General features: G+C 39.2%; 1 protein-coding gene across 1 annotated transcript in view; it reads left to right on the forward strand.

Moving 5' to 3' along the window:
* The first annotated feature begins 102 nt into the window (after positions 1 to 102).
* The window catches only part of LOC120860993 (E3 ubiquitin-protein ligase TRIM36), a 30,908-nt gene continuing 12,163 nt past the window's right edge, over positions 103 to 18,847 (forward strand). Inside the window, exons 1-5 of the mRNA XM_040236701.1 lie at positions 103 to 407; positions 2,443 to 2,677; positions 10,268 to 10,593; positions 13,117 to 13,263; positions 17,288 to 17,383. Coding sequence (XP_040092635.1) covers positions 381 to 407; positions 2,443 to 2,677; positions 10,268 to 10,593; positions 13,117 to 13,263; positions 17,288 to 17,383 — 831 coding nt within the window. The 5' untranslated portion in view covers positions 103 to 380. The remainder of the gene's footprint in view (positions 408 to 2,442; positions 2,678 to 10,267; positions 10,594 to 13,116; positions 13,264 to 17,287; positions 17,384 to 18,847) is intronic.

Here is an 18,847-nt window from a genome sequence, read left to right on the forward strand (position 1 = left end):
CCTTTGTGCGGTGGGCGCTGTCGCCCGGGCGACGCCGCCGCCCCGCCCCGCCCCGCCCTCCGCGGCCCGCGCCTGGGTCTCCGCGCGGCCGCCCGCCCCGCCGCAGTTCGCAGGAGCCGCCGCCGCCGCAGCAGGTCGCGGGCCGCGATTCCCGGGGCCGTCGCAGGAGCAGAGTTCGGCTCTCCGCGCCTGTGCTGTAGTCCGCCCTGGCCGCCTCCTGCCCGCGTCGGTCCGCTGGCCGGGGCCGGCTGACCAGCTTGCCCTCCGGCTCCGAACCGAGGCTCGGCGGCCGCCGCAGGGACCCGCCCGCCAGAGCCTCCCCGGGGCCGCGCGTCTGCCTGCCTGGGTCCTGCCGTTGATGACACCGGCGGGAGGCTGCCATGGAGGGGGACGGCTCAGACTCGCTGGTGGGTAGGGGCGCGGGCGGCTGCCTAAGCCCCGAGGGCGGCGCGCCGGGGTCCCGCGCGCTCGGTCCCCGCTGCCCTGAGCCGGGAGCGAGCCTCTCTTCCCGAGGAGCGGGGGCGGGCGTGCGGTGGCCCCGCTTCCTCTTCGCCTTCCGCGCCCCGGGCCGGTTCCGCCACCCCGGGCGCCCCCTGTCTGCCCCTGGGAGGGGGAGGGTCGGATTCGGGGTCACCCGGGCCCGGAAGGGGGCGCCCCTCGGGCGCGGCGGTGGCCCACCTGAGAGCCTCGGGGAGTTGGGGCGGGGCTCTCCGGTGGCCTTCAGACTGCCGAATTCGTCTTAAGGAGTCGGGGGCCCGCCGCGGCCTCGGGCGCCGGCCCCGCCGCCCTTTGTCCCGGAGCGCGGCGGGGCTGGCTCTCTAGTCCTCCTCGGATCCCCGCGAGCCCAGCCTGCGGTCGCCGCGAGCGCAGGCTCTTCCCCGGCTTTGCCTGTCCGCGCGGGGCGGGCTTGCTCCGGCAGCTGTCGGGGTTCAAGTGCTTTTGTTTCAGGGAGTCGGGTGTGCAGTGCAGTTCTTCTCAACTTGTTGGTTTTCCGTCGAATCTCATTTATTTGGAAATGGCTTAATTGGGGGAGCCATCACACCACGTTTCTCGTAATCAGATTGCTTCCCTTCAATGTATGTAAAATGAACACTCGTTTTTCTTTTGTCTAAGAATTGCTTTATATTCATCGTGATTAGAAAGCTTATACACTGCTCTGTGTACAAGAAAAGTGGAAATAATTTTAGATCTTCCAGTGAGAGGTAAACCTCCCATAAAATGGGGCGTGAGAATCTGTTTTGGATTTTGAAGACAATATTTCCCTTTGAATTAGATGTCAAATTGTTTATGAAATGAGATAGGATGTGAAGGTTCTGTATTCTTTGATGTGAATTGTGAAGTGTGGATATCTTCCAGATTTTTTAAAACTGTGACGTGATGCGGGCTTTTACTAAATAATTTACTGAGTGATGCAGCAAGAACCGCTGCATTGCACGACCCACGGATAAAGCCCGTTGGCTGAAGTACTGTCGTCAGGGATTATTAACTCACTTGGTGTCATTTTAAGGGGAATAGACTTGCATACATTTTTATTTAACTAAAAGAAGTGAATTGATTCAGTTTTAATTCTCTGTGTGTTTCCAGTAGTTGAAATGGTTGACTAACGTTGTACCATTAATTATTACAATTGCAAGGATGCTAAATACAGATTCATAGCACCTGAAGCTTGGGATTCATGGAGGGAAAACTGCCCAGGCAAAGGATGGGAAAGCTGGTTATGAGGTCGTTAGACCTTTATAGTTGTGATGAGTCCTAAGTGTTTCTCATTGAAAATATTGCAAGCTTGTACCATTGAGAGCACTTATAGTGGTTCTTTGTAATCTTCCCTACCCTTTTAGTATTCATAAAGTGCTTTCAAGATAACTGCTTTGGTATTCAGCCTGAGAACCTCAAGTATTTTACATACATTACAGTTTCTGCATGTGGAAAATGGCCACATTTAATGTAGAAAATTGCTGATGATTCAGCTTGTATGTAGATTTCAAATAGGGTCCAGGAACATCATGGCTAGTCCAGTTTTTACCAGCTCCTGTTACTTGTCAGTTACAGAGCTAATGTGCTAAATAGGAGTAATCCTGTTCTTAGTGCTGTATTCTTTTTTTTTTTTTGGTGCTATAGTCTTAATCTTTATTAATCTACTTTCAGAATTTCACTGAAGGCAAAATATTATGGATGCCAAATATTTTATGCTAATTTTTCCCATATTTCAAATATATATATATATTTTTACCATCTCATGTCCGTTCACTTCTAGGCCATGCAATGATGAGGGGTGGATAAATAACGGCATAGACTTTCATAGCCCGAAAAGAAACTTCAGATTTTAAAAAATCTTTCATTCTTTTCGGTAGTAATTCTATATGTGTTCATACACGGGGTATAAGCAAGTTAATGTATTTACACACTAAAAGCCCTTTATTCTGATTTCTGCTTCTCCTTAAGGTGACCATTAAGAATATCGAAAGAGAGCTCATTTGCCCGGCATGCAAGGAGCTGTTCACCCACCCGCTGATTCTCCCTTGTCAGCATAGCATCTGTCATAAATGCGTGAAGGAGCTCTTACTGATGCTTGATGATTCGTTCAATGACGTGGGGTCTGACAACTCCAATCAGAGCAGTCCTCGACTTCGGCTTCCCTCCCCTAGCGTGGATAAAATTGACAGAGTTAGCAGACCAGGTATGTGGCAGAACCGGGTGATGGAGCTAGTTTATATGTTCAGAGATAATTGTAGAAGGGAAATTTCATCATTCTGGGGGTTAATCTTTCCAGGTGAATAAATTAAAACTTATAAAAGAATCTCTGTCTCTCTTAAAATGAACTTTTAAAATGTCAGAATGAACTTTTAATTGTCTTTTGATATTCATTTACAGTGGATATTGGATGTTGAACACCAGCTTTGTGTTAAACCCATTGTTAACTGTGTCTGTATTTTAGGGCGTATTCTATAACTCTGTGATGTCCTTTATAGGAGGGTTGAAATAATGGTCCACTGAAGTACTTACTAGGGACTCTTCTATGTTTGGTAATAGGTAAATACATATGCAAAGTTAAAGGATGAGACTGTGTAATGCCTAGTCCCAGAAGCCTTTTAGAGTAATGTTATTTGGTATCATTCTAATACATTTTATTCTTTAGCCATTTTTTGGGTCCAGATTTTAAAATAATGATTTTGAACATCAGCTAAACAGTGGAATTCTGTAGTAGTTTATAGAAGTAGATCTCAGTTCAGTTCAGTTGCTCATTCGTTTCCGACTCTTTGCGACACCATGGACTGCAGTATGCCAGGCTTCCCTGTCCATCACCAACCCCGGGAGTTGACTCAGACTCATGTCCGTCGAGTCGGTGATGCCATCCAACCATCTCATCCTCTGTCATCCCCTTCTCCTTCCACCTTCAGTCTTTCCCAGCATCAGGATCTTTTCCATGGGGTCAGTTCTTCGCATCAGGTGGCTGAAATATTGGAGTTTCAGTTTCAGCATCAGTCCTTCCAGTGAATATTCAGGACTGATTTTCTTTAAGATGGACTGGTTTGATCTCCTTGCAGTCCCTGGGACTCTCAAGTCTTATCCGACACTATTGGGATGCTGTTTGTTTCTTCTGAACATCTATTGCAGGATTAATGTAGATCAAAATGAATTTGAAATCACTGGGAACAAGGCCATTGGAAAATTAAGGGCTAGAATGAGCAGTGAGAATCAAGGGGAGGCAAAGGTTTGGATAGAAATGTCACAGCCTTACGTTCAGCACTTCCTTCCTGTCGAGGAGAGTCCTCTAGTGGCCATGAGCACCAGATCTCAGGGCTTCAGCTCTGCCCAGTTTGGGCTTTGAAGTTTCCGGTTTCATCCTTTGTCCACTCTATTTCTCTCTCTTTCATTTAGGAGTAACTTTTTAATATTGTTAAAAAAAAGACAAAACACTTTTTTTTTTAAAAATCAGAAAAGGATCTTTTTCTCATTTGCGTGTTAGAGAATGTCATCACTTTCGACTGTGCTAGGATATGGAATCTCCTTGGGCAGTATTTGTGTCTGTGTGTTCCATTAGAGAGTGGATAAGAGGAGATTTGTTCTAAGAGTGGTACTATGGTATTTTAAATCCATGAATTTTTCTTTAAATGCTAATCACTAGTTGCTTGGAGGATATTTTCCGCACATAAGAGTTGTATGTGTGTACATAAAAAGAGCATTGGGTAACTGGGAGGTGCAGGGTGCATGAGGGTGGAGAGGGTTTTGCTCTTTGTGAAGTCATCACTTTTATGTTTTCCTCCTGAGAGGAGACTGGTGTACTGAGGAGGGTCAGAAAGATGGTGATAGCTTGAAACCATTCTGCCAGATAAAAGTTCATCTATTAGTAGATTCTTAGAGAATAATTAGGGGCCCTGGCTTGATTGACGAACAAGATCCACTTTTTGTACATTAATGTTCAGCACAGTCCATTAAATGAGATTCTAGTTAAATACTAGTATTTTTTCTGATCTTTAGATTGAGCTCACATGTGTATTTCATGAAATTCTTTATTATATTTAGGCTTTTAATCTTAAGACTTGGTTAGTTTTTATAGAATCAATATAAAATAGGAATGAAAAGTAGTTAACTGTTTCTGTTTCCAGGAACTTACCTAGCTCAGCAGTTGGTAGCCATTCAGTAAATATTTGTCATATGGGTGTTGAGTGGCAAACGTCTGCTATGAGATTTGTATAGAGCATGCCATAATGGCTTATCTTCATTGATAATGGCATTTTTTTCCAGGACAGGAGATCAAAAATAGATTTACTAGATATGTTCTTTCCTCTTCTTGAGGAAGAGCCCTTTTAAGCTGAACTGTGTCCTGACAGGGGACAAGTTAATTCCTGATTAAAGGAAATAAGAATGTTTAGCTGGGAGAAGGGTGTGATTCCAGAATATGACGGCTCTCTCACGAAAGAGTAGTAGTGCTCTGGGATCTTGGCAGCAGACGTTCCAGATCGCCCAGTATACTACCACATACAGCTGTTGAGCACGTGAAACACATTAGTCTGAATGGAGGGATACACTTGGAACTCTTGGAAAAAATGAACACAGATATCTCTAATGATTTTATATTGATTACATTTTGAAATGATAATTTTTGAATATATTGTATTACTAAATATGTATTTCTAAAATTAGCTTCAGTTGTTTATTTTTACTTTTTTAATGTGGCTATTGGAAAATGGAGGAGGAAATGGCAACCCACTCCAGTATCCTTGCCTGGAAAATCCCATAGACAGAGGAGCCTGGCGGCGTACAGTCCGTGGGGTCGCAGAGAGTCGGACATGACTGAGTGCACACACACATTGGAAAATGTAAAATGATGTGTGGCTTACACTTTCACATGTATTTCTTTCAGATGTTTCATTTGACACATTTTAAAATAAAAGGATGCCTTGAAAGGCGAGCAAGATTTGTGTAGATAACGTTAGCATATTAAGTTGTACAATCTAAAAGAGCTGTATAACTGTTGGTTTTGGGTCATATATGTGTGTGTGTATATAAATACACACAAGATTTTTCTCCCATCTTGTTCATGTCCCGTTTGTTGTCATTAAGATACAATCAGTGTTAGTAATATTTACTGTGCTAATTTCGGTCACCTAAAACAAGCAAAGATACTTTATTTTGACTTTGTATTTTCAACGGTTAGCATGAGTAATTGTTTGAAAACGCACATGTGTGATTGTTTAGAAACAGATCCACAGGACGAGGTATAGGCTCTTAATTGCTGCACCAACAGTGTTTACTTCTGAACTGTGATAAAATAACCTCGATGAATGCTTTACATTGGTGGCTTTATATAAATGCCCTGTGTACCAGGAGGCACACATTTTTTACTGTCAATTCAATACTTGTGTTATGTGTAGGACACAGTCACTGCTTTATCTTTTGTTAACATGTTGTGAATCTTCTCTTTGAAATTAAATTCTAAATCCAGCTTTCTGTTCATTGTTCGCAGCATCACAGCGGAGATCTTTGGGGTGCAGAGGTAGAAAATGCTTTATTGCTTGTGTGGCCGCAGGCAGTATAGTGTTGGATTTAAATTAAATAACTTTATAGAGATAAATTAAAAAAAATCATCATCAGTGGTCAAGTCTTCAAAATCATGTAGAAAGTGAACAAATTGGGCTGACATGACTTAAAGGTCAACAGGACTAAATTTTCAAGCAAGTTCTGATGTTTTTAAAGGGAGTTCTGATTATTAGTGCTTGCATTTTGTCGTATATGCACACACATGTGTATGTATCCATGATGGGATATTTTTAAAGAAAAAGACATCCCCTTGTTACTGTTTTTTTAGATGTTACCTTAAAAATGCTTTACATTTACTTAATGGAGCAAAGCTTAAATTAACAGCCCTATTGCTCCCTTGGGGAGGTTAAATAAGCCAGTACCTTAATTTGCTTAAATGTATTGATAATTTTCTTGGTGGCTCAGATGGTAAAGCATCTGCCTACAGTGTGGGAGACCTGGGTTCGATCCCTGGGTTGGGAAGATCCCCTGGAGAAGGAAATGGCAACCCACTCTAGTACGCTTGCCTGGAGAATCCCAAGGACAGAGGAGCCTGGTAGACTACGTTCATGGGGTCGCAAGGAGTCGGACATGACTGAGCGACTTCACTTTGTTTCACTTTATTGATAATTTTGGTAGTTAATACCATAAATCTTTGCTTGTTTATGCATATGGTGTATTTTTTGTTAATATTTTAAATTACTTGGGATCTGAGTTTTAACATTTGGGTCTTTCTCATTTGTGAATAAATAATATACATGGCTTTTGTGTGAAAGGTGGGCCAACTCATCATATTAAAATAATTTCTTTCTTGATTCCAGTTGACCTTTAAAGTAAAATTGGCTACTTTTTTTTTTTTTGAGGGAAAATGCTGGTGATACCTTAAATTTTGGTGGAGAAAATAAACATCTGAAATATTACCCTTTTCTGTTTTCCTCACCTTCTTCTACATGCCTCAATTTAAAAATCTTAAGCCACTTCTAGAAGCCACACGTCATCCATTCTCTTACAGGCTTCAGTGAGCCCCTGAGAATTTGAAGTGTTGAAACTTAATAATTAGGAGGAGAGGTAGGAACAGTTTGCTTAAAAAAATAATTGCTCATTACCCACTTGATTCAGAGGGTAGTCGAGAAAAAGTTTTTGCAGTTTGAAAATCTAATACTCAAAGGGATAATGTAACTCATAGGCATCAGATGGTCAGAATGTGGCTGCATTAAGCTGGTGCATTAGGCGGCGGCCGTTGCACAACACCAGGGAGCCAACGTGATGTCAACTGAGGAGATACCGACTACTGCGTGGCCAGGTAGTCACTGTGGGGAAGTTGTTTGCAGCCAGAATATGACAGAAGACGATGCAGTTGGAATAGGTCTGGGATTTGTGATGAATTTTTGTTTTGAAATACTCTATTACTATTCTTTATCGTTTAAATGGGAATATGTGATGGAAAGATGACTTTTGAGGGAGGATTTGCTATAAACCAGTTTGAAATAATTTTGGAGTCTTCATTTTTACGATTGTGTCATGGTTTATGCTTAACTGGTTTAATCTGTCTTTGAAGTTAAAGGTATAGGGGGAAAGTGTTGATTCTGTGAAATGACAGTGTTCAGATAATTAGCAAATATCATTAACCCCATGAATGGAGTTTGACTTGGAAAATTGTCTCGCTTGGCCTATTTTGCTGCTTTACCTTTCTAAGATGTCATTACTTACCCACTATTATACCATGAGTTTGGGTAGTACTGTCCATAGACCTTTGTATGATCATAGAAACGCTTGACCCTGTGCCATGCAAGATGGTAACCAAAAATGGCTTTTGACAGTTTTAAATGTGGGTACTACTAAGGAATTGACTTTTTATATTAAATTTTAAGAATTTAAATAGCCGCACTTGGCTAATAGTTACTATATTAGCAGAGTTATAGAGAAATATTGATGCTGTTATGTTTTATTCTTAGTTCTACTGACTTGATTTTTTTTTCCATCTGGCTTACTTCTTAGAATATCTTTAGATTTTTCTTGTTTTCTTTATTGCCCTGAAATATATTTTATTGTTTATTTTTATGAAAACGATGGTAGAAGATAAGAACAGACAAAAGTTCTTTAGTATTCATGAAAAAATTTTGAGAGCTTTTAAGATCTGTTTCGAAAAATAGTCAAGATAGATTGATTTAATGGTTTGTCTGGTTTAAGAAGTTCAGTGTGATGCCTTACACCTTGTTTTTTATTGTAAAAACAAATTAAAAGAGGTTTACAGAAAAGGGATAAAACTTGTTTTTGAAATTTCTGAACATGAGGGTCAAAATCTGGGTGTCACCAGTGTACATGTTAAAGCATGATTTTACTGGCATAATTTACTTTTGTTTTTTCCCCATTACTCAATTGAGCACAACCTTCAATTCATGAAACCAATAGTTCATTTTTTTAAAACGTTGACTGTTAAGATTAGTTATCCATTTTAGTTTTTATCACCTAGTTCATGTGTCGAAGCATGTAACTAAATATGAATTTCCATTTGTTTAAACTTGACCACTGCACTGTATCACTTCCAGAATTATTTGGCTTGTTTTTTCACTAAATGAAATTTTCATTGGCATGTGTTTTAAAAATAGTTCTGCTGCTTATTTTATTATGTGCCTGCTGTGGTGTGAAATATCTCATACTATATTGCATGTTTTTAGAATTATTACAAGAATATATTTTACAGAGAATTTTCACATTTTTATGTGACTGCTTTCTTGGGTATATTTTTAAATGTAAAAGTTTAAAAATGTCTTTAGATTTTTTGAAGATATTTAAAATTTAAAATAATGCAGCTGCATGCTTGTTGCATAAGTAGCTTTGGGGGCCTAATGTTGTTTTGCATGTTGTAAAGTCACTTCAAATGTCTCATACCGTGGACTGATCACTAAATTCTACCTGTAGTGATTTGTGTAGTGATATGTCAGACATCTTTTAAGACAGTCTTCAGTGATGACAGTAATGTTGCCTAGGCAATATTAATACAGCTGTTTAAAGACATTTTCTAAATGTGATTTACTAAATTTAACCACTCACTTTTGGTATTGGATAGTAGTATGAAAGAAGGCTATAGCCAAAACAGTTTGTGTTTATACTTAGGGAGTTATTTTGTGGGCAGCCAAGACTACCTGCTTGGACTAGATTTATACAGGAGAGGAGGAAGCAGGATAGGCATGCCCCTGTGTTAAACAGACCACCCCAGACTCCTGCGAACCTGTGGGTAAGGACTGTCATGCCTTGGTTTCTTGATTTGTTAAAATCAGGATACTACTGAGGAAAGGTGTGATGTTTAAGGTCATTCAGTGTGTTGTAAAGTTGCTTGTAGTATTTTTGGTGTATCTTTTGGATTACTGAATTAAACAATCTTAATGATTCTTTTTTTCAGGTCATAAGAAGATATTAAATGGTTGGTTCCTCTTAAAGTCACTAGATTCTAGGTTTATGAATAAGCTTTTCACTCTTATAGATTGCACTGAATTAACTAATGATTTTGCCTACTGAATTTTCTAGATAAAACAATACTACAGTGGGATACCCTCTATTGTGGTGGTACTTAACAATTTTGTTGTCACGTATTTTTCTGAGAATCTGAGCTATGGATTTGATTGTTTTTTAAAATTTTAAAATTTCTTTTTATTTTTTTGTGCTATGGATTGTTTAACCAGAAACTATGTATGGATACATAGATACAAAATTTTGCATGCAATTTCAAATAGTTTACTAAACTATTTGAATCTTCCTGGAGTCAATCCATGGACCCTGCCTGGGTTAAGGGCACCTGCCCTTTTATGTATAAACTCAGTTCCTATCAATCAGCTAAGGATATTTTCATTTAAATGCAAGCCACATTCTTTTGGGTATGATGTATAAAAATAACCATGTTTATATAATTGTGTACTTTCAAAAGGTCTTGACCCTGTGTAGTATTGTATGCTTTGTCCACATACCTGATTTAATATGGGATTTATATGGGATTTACTATAGAATAATTTCTTTCATCTTTGATTTCATAATTTAGTAGCTTGGGCTTATCTTTTGTATACCAAGGACAAACCATTTTAAAAAAAGGGATTTTCAGTATACGAACTGATTCATATGCAGCCACTTTGAGTATTATGTTTTTGGAATATATATGTAGATACATATCTTTGCAAAACATGACTCCTTTTTTTTCATTCTATTCATTTTCCTACCTATGTAACTAAACGAGAGCTTGTTAATTACACAGGCTGGAAGCGCAATTCACTGACCCCTAGGACAACCACTTTTCCTTGTCCTGGCTGTGAGCACGATGTGGATCTTGGAGAGCGGGGAATCAATGGTCTGTTTCGAAATTTCACTTTGGAAACTATTGTTGAAAGATATCGGCAGGCAGCCAGGGCAGCCACAGCCATTATGTGTGACCTTTGTAAGCCACCAGCTCAAGAATCCACAAAAAGCTGCATGGACTGCAGTGCAAGCTACTGCAACGAATGCTTCAAAATTCACCACCCTTGGGGCACCGTAAAGGCGCAGCACGAGTATGTGGGTCCAACTACGAACTTCAGACCCAAGGTGAGTGAAGCTGCTATGAAGTCAGTGTGTTAGACTTAACATGGTGAGATAAATTATATCAAGTCTAGAACCTGACAGAAAGAAACTAATTTTAAAAGCTGAGAGGAGAAATTAAGGCCTTATAGTTGGATTGCTGCTGCTGCTGCTGCTAAGTTGCTTCAGTCGTGTCCGACTCTGTGCGACCCCATAAATGGCAGCCCACCAGGCTCTGTTGTCTCTGGGATTCTCCAGGCAAGAACACTGGAGTGGGTTGCCATTTCCTTCTCCAATGCATAAAAGTGAAAAGTGAAAGCGAAGTTGCTCAGTCATGTCCAACTCTTAGTGACTCCGTGGACTGCAGCCCACCAGGCTTCTCCGTCCATGGGATTTTCCAGGCAAGAGTTAGTGTGTTGCTAAACATCCCCAGAGCTTAGAAGGCAGTAGTATTGTTCACTCTATTAAAACACAATGATGTAGAATACTTGAATATTTGTAATGATTACTGAGAAATGGGGGAATAGTTATGTCAGATATACTCTATACTCTTAAGACTGAGATAGTTAAAGTTAAAAAGCTTTTGTCCTTTAATATGACAAGCCTGCCATTGTCTAAAAGGTGTGGTTGGGCAACATTCTGACATTTTTAGTTACCTAAATTGTACCATGAATAAATAAGAGTAATTACAGCCTAATAGTTAGAAGCTTATGACATAATGGTTATATACTATCGGAAGTGGAATTTGCATTTTTAAGTATTTGGGTAGTTTCTGTCATAATGTACAAAGGAACTTTTTGAATGAAGTTATAGATGAAACAAAGTTGTCTCTGAATGGATATTTGTTGAAGCTAGATAAGGATACATTGTGATGTATTTTATTATTCTTCCAGGTAAATAAATAAATAAATATTACTCTTTTTTTTTTTGAAAAAGGATTCTATGCATTGTGGTTTGCCCTATTATGTGATTCAAAAGCAGAATGTGTTTTTGATATCTTCACTTAATACTGCTTTCTGATTTATATAGATTTAAAACATGTAATTGATTCTTTTGATTGATGTTCTCATTCACCTAAACCTAGTAACTTGTGTGAGTATGAATTCTATTTATGTTCTTAAACGTAAGACACTGCGCATAAGACATTTCCATAGAAAAATGGAAAAAAGAAGCAATCTTCAAAGTTATCTTGAAACTGTGAGCTGAATACTTCTCATTTCATATTAAATGGGGTAGGACTGGTAGATTAAAACAAGAGCAGTCTGCTTATGCTTTTGGAAATGACTTCTTTCTCAAATTATGCCAGTGTAGCAATAGACTTATTAAATACTTTAAAATTTGCTATTATATTCCTTAGCTCAGCTTAAATGCTCAAGGTTATAGATTTTTAAAAAATTATGACTTCAACCTAGTGTTTGGTGTGTCTTTTAAAATATTAATTAAATTGACTAGTACTATTCTATCATGAAGGAACCTATAATTATTAAGTATGTTTTTGGGAGTTAATTTCATAAAGTTGACCATTTTTGAGTATAAATTACAGTCTTGTTCTCTTTACAAATGTAAGATTGATAAGAGAATGAAATATGAATAAGTTATATTGAGAAGTTTTTTCCCTCCCAAGTTTTATTCACTGTAGTAAAATTCTAAAAAGGTGTCTCTTATCCTATAGAATATTTACTTGTAATTTTGAGTTCTTGCATTCTTTGCATGAAGCTAAGCTTTATATTCTATTGTAATGGCTTTGAGAATGTAGGAACCTGGATATGCCTAAAAATTTGAAATCTTTTCCATTATTTTTCCTGGAGCTACAGATTAGTATTAGGACTTTTTGTATTAGAATTTAAAAAAATATTTCTAAGCTATCAGACCAGTTGTACCTGCTTAAAATATTATCTTTTGAAATAATGAACAGCTTTTTGATTAAAACAATCCTTTTCTTCCAAATGGAAACAGCTATATTATATAAAATTCAGTTTAACTATGATGATAGTTTACGGAATAAATAAAAAGGTAGAAACTAAAATCAGGAAAGCACAGTTCTAAATTTGTTCAGTGTGTGGGTAACCAATATGTAAAAGCAAACATTTGGAACCTTATATGATGAGTGTTCCAAGTTCCTTAGTAACAGATTTCTTGTGAGGATAATGAAGCGATAGGTTCTCATAGTTGTTTGTTTTAATACTTTATAAACATTGATCATAATCATGAATAATTGCCTAGTCATTGTGGTCAGAAGACCTTTCTAGCTTGTTTAGGCATTTTACTTAAGTCTGATAGTGCTAAGTTTAGGGGAAATAACATTGACATAATTAATTGACCATTTGAACCCTTAAATTAAAAAACAATAATTCTAATGTAGACAGTTTTCATACAATGGACCAAATGCTTTTATTTCTTTTTACACTTTTATTACTTTAAATGGCTTTAGTTAGTGATTTTATCATGCAAATCCTTGTGTTTTGGTACTTCATCCAATTACCTGACGTCTTTTGAGTGTCACGTAAGCTATGAGGACCCTTAATCCCACTTTTATCCTTTATTCAATAGATTCTGATGTGCCCAGAGCATGAAACAGAGAGGATAAACATGTACTGTGAATTATGCAGGAGGCCAGTCTGTCATCTCTGTAAGTTGGGTGGGAATCATTCCAATCACCGCGTAACCACCATGAGCAGTGCCTACAAAACCTTAAAGGTAGAGCTTGTTTTAGAACTAAATTTTGATTCTTTATAACTTTAGACCTTTAACTTTTTTTCTGTATAAAATCATGGCAGATCTGTTTTACTAAAATGAGTTAACAGTCTGAAGCATTACTTAATGACCTGCTAATGTTAGGTTGTTAGTATATGTGACCAGGCAGCTCTTTGTCCTTGTAATCTGCTAGTTCTAAAATCTGAGTGCTGAGAGGGACAAAGGACTCTTCCTTATGATCCATCCCTGTGTGAGCCCAGCGCCATGACCTTGAGTGTGGTTAGTAGCTTTTTTAAAACGCTCGATTCTTGTTGCTTGCCGGTAGAATAAGTATAAACTTTCTTGTCTATTCTGTGGATACTAGCTAAACCTGAGTTACTTGCTGTCTGTTAACGTTATACATGGCCCTCTTAATACTTTTAAATTTGGGTTTTTTTTGTTTCATTCCTTTTTCCTTTTTCAAAAGGAATTCATTCATTTATAAATCCACCACCCATTTAAATTGTTGTCTCCGTTAACAATATATGCACATGTGTTTTGGCCTGTATCTAGTTTGCATATCTACCTACAGTTCCGTGTTTTGTGTTTAATGGATCTGCCATGCTCAGCCTGGCCTCTTGAGCACGTGGGTTACAGGTTTTGTTTATTGTCCACCTTTGTTTACCTAATTCTGTCAACCTGTGTCATTTGTAGCTCGATTGTGACTGATTTTCCTCATCATTTTGAGTTGGATTCCCCTCCTGCCTTGCACGCCTGGCAACTTTTGATTGGCTGCCAGGTGTTGCAAAGCTTACCTTGTTGAGCGCTGGTTATTTTTGTATTCCTACAGTTCTTTGAGGGTTTTCTTCTAGTGTATGGTTAATTGGGAACAGTTTGCTCCTTTGGGGTCTTAGTGTTAAGCTTTGTTAGGCAGGACAGAACAGCACTTTGGTCTGGGACTAATTTTATCTGACTATTAAAGTAAAGTTGTTTGTTTACTTTTCTCAATACCCTGTGAATTTTGAGGGTTTTAATGTTTTGTGTTTTTTTTTTTCGTCTGGCTGATGGGGAAGTCTGAAATTGTTTGTTTCAATTCTTCTGGGTGATATTTTCCCCAGCCTGTGGCAATTTCCTTACACACATGAATTGACCAAAGCTCTTGTGAATAAAGAAGAGAGGCCCTTGGTAAATTTCTGGAGTTCTTTTTTTTGTGGCTGTCTGTTCTTAGGTGTTACAGTCTATAACCTCTGGCTTTCCCAGACTCTCAGCTCCATCCTCTCTTCTCACAGGAGATCCTGAGCCTAGTTTGAATTCTCTGCGTGTCTGCATCCGGTCTGGGAAGTCTTCTCCAGACAATAAGCCGGGGCCAACATATTCCCTTCTGGCTCTGATGGTAAAGAATCCTCTTGCAATGCAGGAGACCCAGGTTCCATCCCTGGGTCAGGAAGGATCCCCTGGAGAAGGAAATGGCAACCCACTCCAGTATTCTTGCCTGCAGAATCCTATGGACAGAGGAGCCTGGTGGGCTGCAGTCCATGGGGTCGCAAAGTCTCGGACTCAACTGAGCGACTAACACTTTCACCATAGGCTCATCTTGTTTTCCATCCCTCGAGGGCACTGCTTTTTGTTTCTTGATGTCCAGTGTCTCGAGAGCTGTTCCGTTTGTTCTGTTGTTTTCAGGTGAGGGCGTAAACCCTGTCTTAGTTTCTCTCTTGGGCCTCACAGTGGCAGTACCACTGTTTGCTAGTTTTAACTTTGGCTTCATTTTGTTTGTTTCTTACTGGTTGAATATTACACAAGTTGTCCAAAAAAGTTTTTTTTCTGTTACCTGAAATTAATCTTTGGCAGTAATATACACCTGAGTTAACCTTTGCATTCTGTTGTTAATTTCTCTCATTTATGTTTCAGACTTTAGAAAAAATAGACTCTATGGAGTTTTCAGTTTATTCACTTTTTAGTAAGGATAAAATGATTTAAGTTGGCTAAAAATAGCAAGAAGATCTCCTAAGATCGTCCTTCTTACTTGGTTTTAGGTTTTACGTCAGAGGGCTTCATGATCTAGGTGACAGGTTTATGATATCATTTCAGTTTTGCTTGCTGGAGTGTTGCAGGGGGCGATTACACACTCTGGTGGGCCTTAGAGTCTCCTGGGACCCTTGGTAAAGTTACAGAGGCCAGTGCTGACCTCCTTCAAGGAGCTTGGGCATCTGTGTTCTCATGGGCTCTCAGGAGATTGGTACTCACCAGCATTTGAGAACCAAGCCAGCTTTGAGCAGCTTTGGGGTCCTTGAGAATTTAGCCTCTCATCAGTTCCTGGAGAGCTGGGGTCTTAGTAGAACTAAGGGGTTTAAACCTGCTCCCCAGATGAGATGAGCTTCCCGGGTAGAGTGTCTAGTATCAGTGTCTGCTGCATATACTTTTTGGAGGCTTATGAATAAATGGGCCACTGATTCTTGGTTAAAACAGATCTAGTCTTAGCATAGACTGCCCAGGTTTAAGGGGACTCGGAGGACTGGAGCTTGGAGGACTCTCAGGTAAAGGCTGCTGTGGGCTGTGGACTTGCTTTCAGCGTCACAGCTCGCTGGAGGTGGACCGTGTTTCTGAATTCTGTCCTCTCTCCTCTAGCCTGTTTAGCCCTGCTAACACCATCTGTTGACTTAGAACTAAGTCCAGTTCAGTTTAATTGTCCAAATTCCTTTCTTTGCTGCTGTAGCTAAAAAGAGTGCCAGCACTCGCACCCAGTGGGTTTGGTCCTAACGTGGGCCAGACAGGGGTGGGGTCCTGGAGGAGCTGTTGTCTGCCTCACGGCTCGGTGTGGAGGCAGTGCTCTGCCTGTGGCAGCGTGGTTAGGGTGCATGAGGAAGTTTCTAGTGCAGCTTCTTATGGTGTCAGGTTTGTGCTCAGCTTTGGTTTCCTCGTCTGGGAACTGCTGTATTAAGACACGAGATTTTAATGTCTCTTCTGATCCTTAACACCTGCAGTTTCCTTCCTGGTCCCATCCTGCCCTGATTCCTCAGAAGTCTTGTTCCTCCACTTCACAGGCCTTTCCTCTGTCCCTCTGTTGAGTCAGGGGAACTCCCTGGGCCTGATCCTGGGTGTCCCAGAGAGTTGTAAAGGTGGGTCCTGCCAGCGAGACCTGTTACTTTGATTTCTGTGCACTTTCTCTTACCCTGTAACATGGTCTAAGTGAAAAAAAAAAAAGATGATATAGAAAGGAGATTCATTCCTAAATCTTTAATTCTCTGCCCTGCTTCTTAATAACCCTTTTCAACCCTTGGTCACCAGTTGTGACCAGGAATGCCCAGATCTTCTGTCAGGGCTACAGCTTGTGAGGTGTTCTCTGGATTTTCTTAGTCTTGCTTAGACTCAGAATACGTTGTCTGTCGTGATTTTTTAGCCCATCATGCTTCAGGGTGTGATTGTTTTAAAATATATTTTAGGCATACTGTGTTTTGTGGGCTGTGCTAGTGATCTCCCCCACAACCTGTGACTGTCTCTCTGGTAAACTATGCCGGTGCCAAAGTGACTGCTTTATAAACAAGTTATTCAGTAAGCTCTGAAAGTTACCTGTCACTTAGACATCTGTATTTTCATCATTGTATATCGTATGACTGTTTATTCTAGGCTGGGATGGACCATGAAGGTTACCTCGAAAGGGTCTCTGTTGCTTTTCTTGGTGTGTGTGTGGCGTGCCAGTGTTCATGAGCGTGTTGTGAAATCTAATGGAAGAAAACACAATTTGGATTGCTGCTCTTCTGTTTACTTTGACGCTTTGTGAGGAATCATTCTGGGAGTAATGATGGGAGACAACAAAAATGTAGTTTGTAGACTCGGAATTCTTGAGTGATCTACCTTGTTCTTTTTGTTTGTGTGTTTTTAGGTAGCCTACTTCTAATTGCTCATGTATCTTTGGGCCTATGTGCTTAAAGCCAGTTAACAACAGTAATCACTGTAGTTGAGAGAGGAGGATGCTGTGTTAAGAAAATTCTGCAAGCCCTGTGTTACACTTCTCTTTCTACTTATTTGTGTTTCTAATATGTTCTAACAGGAGAAGCTTTCAAAGGATATTGATTACCTTATTGGCAAGGAGAGCCAGGTGAAGAGTCAAATTTCTGAGCTAAACTTGTTGATGAAAGAAACAGAGGTAAGTGATATTTTCCTTTTCTATTTCAGAGGTGAGGTTTGCATATTTTTCATTTATTCATCTAGATATTCATTTATTCATTCATAAAATCCTAAGGCTATTTTATGAGCTGGGAGTAGAGTTGTGTTAGATTTTCACCCCTGTTTTTCTGGGACTACGAAAACAAATGTAAGGAATGGAATGCTGTGTGATCAGTGCTAATAAGAGGTAGTGATTATTCTGATACTGAAACACAGATGAAAACATTATTTTCCTTATGTTGCTACTTTTGAGACCTATCTTTTTTTCTTTTTGAGACATGTCTCAAAAGTAGCAACGTAAGGAAAATAATGGCTTTCAAAATTATTATTTTCTTTTTTTACAAAACTAACAAATTGCATTTGAAAGATGTATTGTATGTTAATAGGACTAGGTTTATTTAAATTTCCCAGATATTCTTAAATATATACCTATCATATGTTCACCAAAAGACATGTGTTAGAATGTTCTTAGCTGCAAAAAAAAAAAAATAATAATAAGAAAAGGATGTTTGTAGCTGTATTATTTGTAATAGCCACAAAATGGAAAGCACTCAAAAGGCCATCAATAGTGGAATACAAATAGCAATGATGAATGAATATCTACAACTGTGGGCAACAGAGTAGATAAATCTTGCAACTAATATTGAAAGGAAGATGGCAGACACAAAGAAGTACTTGCTGTGTGAGGCTAAGAAAGGCAAAACTAGGCTGTGTTGTTCAGGATAGGAGCTGTTGAAGAGGTGGAGGGTTAGTGCCTGGAAAGGTTATCTGGGATACTGGTAGAATTACTTAATCTGAATGCTGGTCACATGGGTGTGTTCACAAAGACTCTGTGATCCTTACACTTATGTGTACATTTTTCTCTTTGCATATTATATTTCAGTAAAAAATTGGAAAGATTGATAGCATTTTAAAAATATAGCAAAAGAGGTTAGAATTAGGTTATTTTAAAATTCTAAATATTCTTCACTGACTTTGATCCCTGTTTCTTTTCTTTATTTGAAATAAATTGAAGGTCGTTTACTCTTGATCCCTTTAAAAGTTTTTCCTTTTAATGTTTATTTTTTATTTATTTATTTGGCTGCACAGGGTCTTTTGTGGCATGTGGGATCTAGCTCCTCCACCAGGGATCAAACCAAGGGCCTCAGCATTGAGCGCTCAGAGTCTTAGCCACTGGACCACCAGGGGAAGTCCCTAACAGTTTTAATTAAATATAAAAATATTTTGACTAGCTTGAGACTTATGTCTTAAAACAAATACTTTCTAAAAGTGGGTTAAATTATTGAAAAATTAGATGAATTAGCACATCACCAGTATTGGTTTAGTTTTTAATATTTTACTGATTGCTTTCACCATCCTAAGTCAGTTGGTTTTATGTGTGATTTAAAAGGGAGGGTTTTGCTTTTCATATTTGTGTCTGATTGGCAGACTCTTCACAGTTTCC

This window comes from Oryx dammah, unplaced genomic scaffold, assembly GCF_014754425.2.
Source record: "Oryx dammah isolate SB20612 unplaced genomic scaffold, SCBI_Odam_1.1 HiC_scaffold_11210, whole genome shotgun sequence".
Classification (NCBI taxonomy): domain Eukaryota; kingdom Metazoa; phylum Chordata; class Mammalia; order Artiodactyla; family Bovidae; genus Oryx; species Oryx dammah.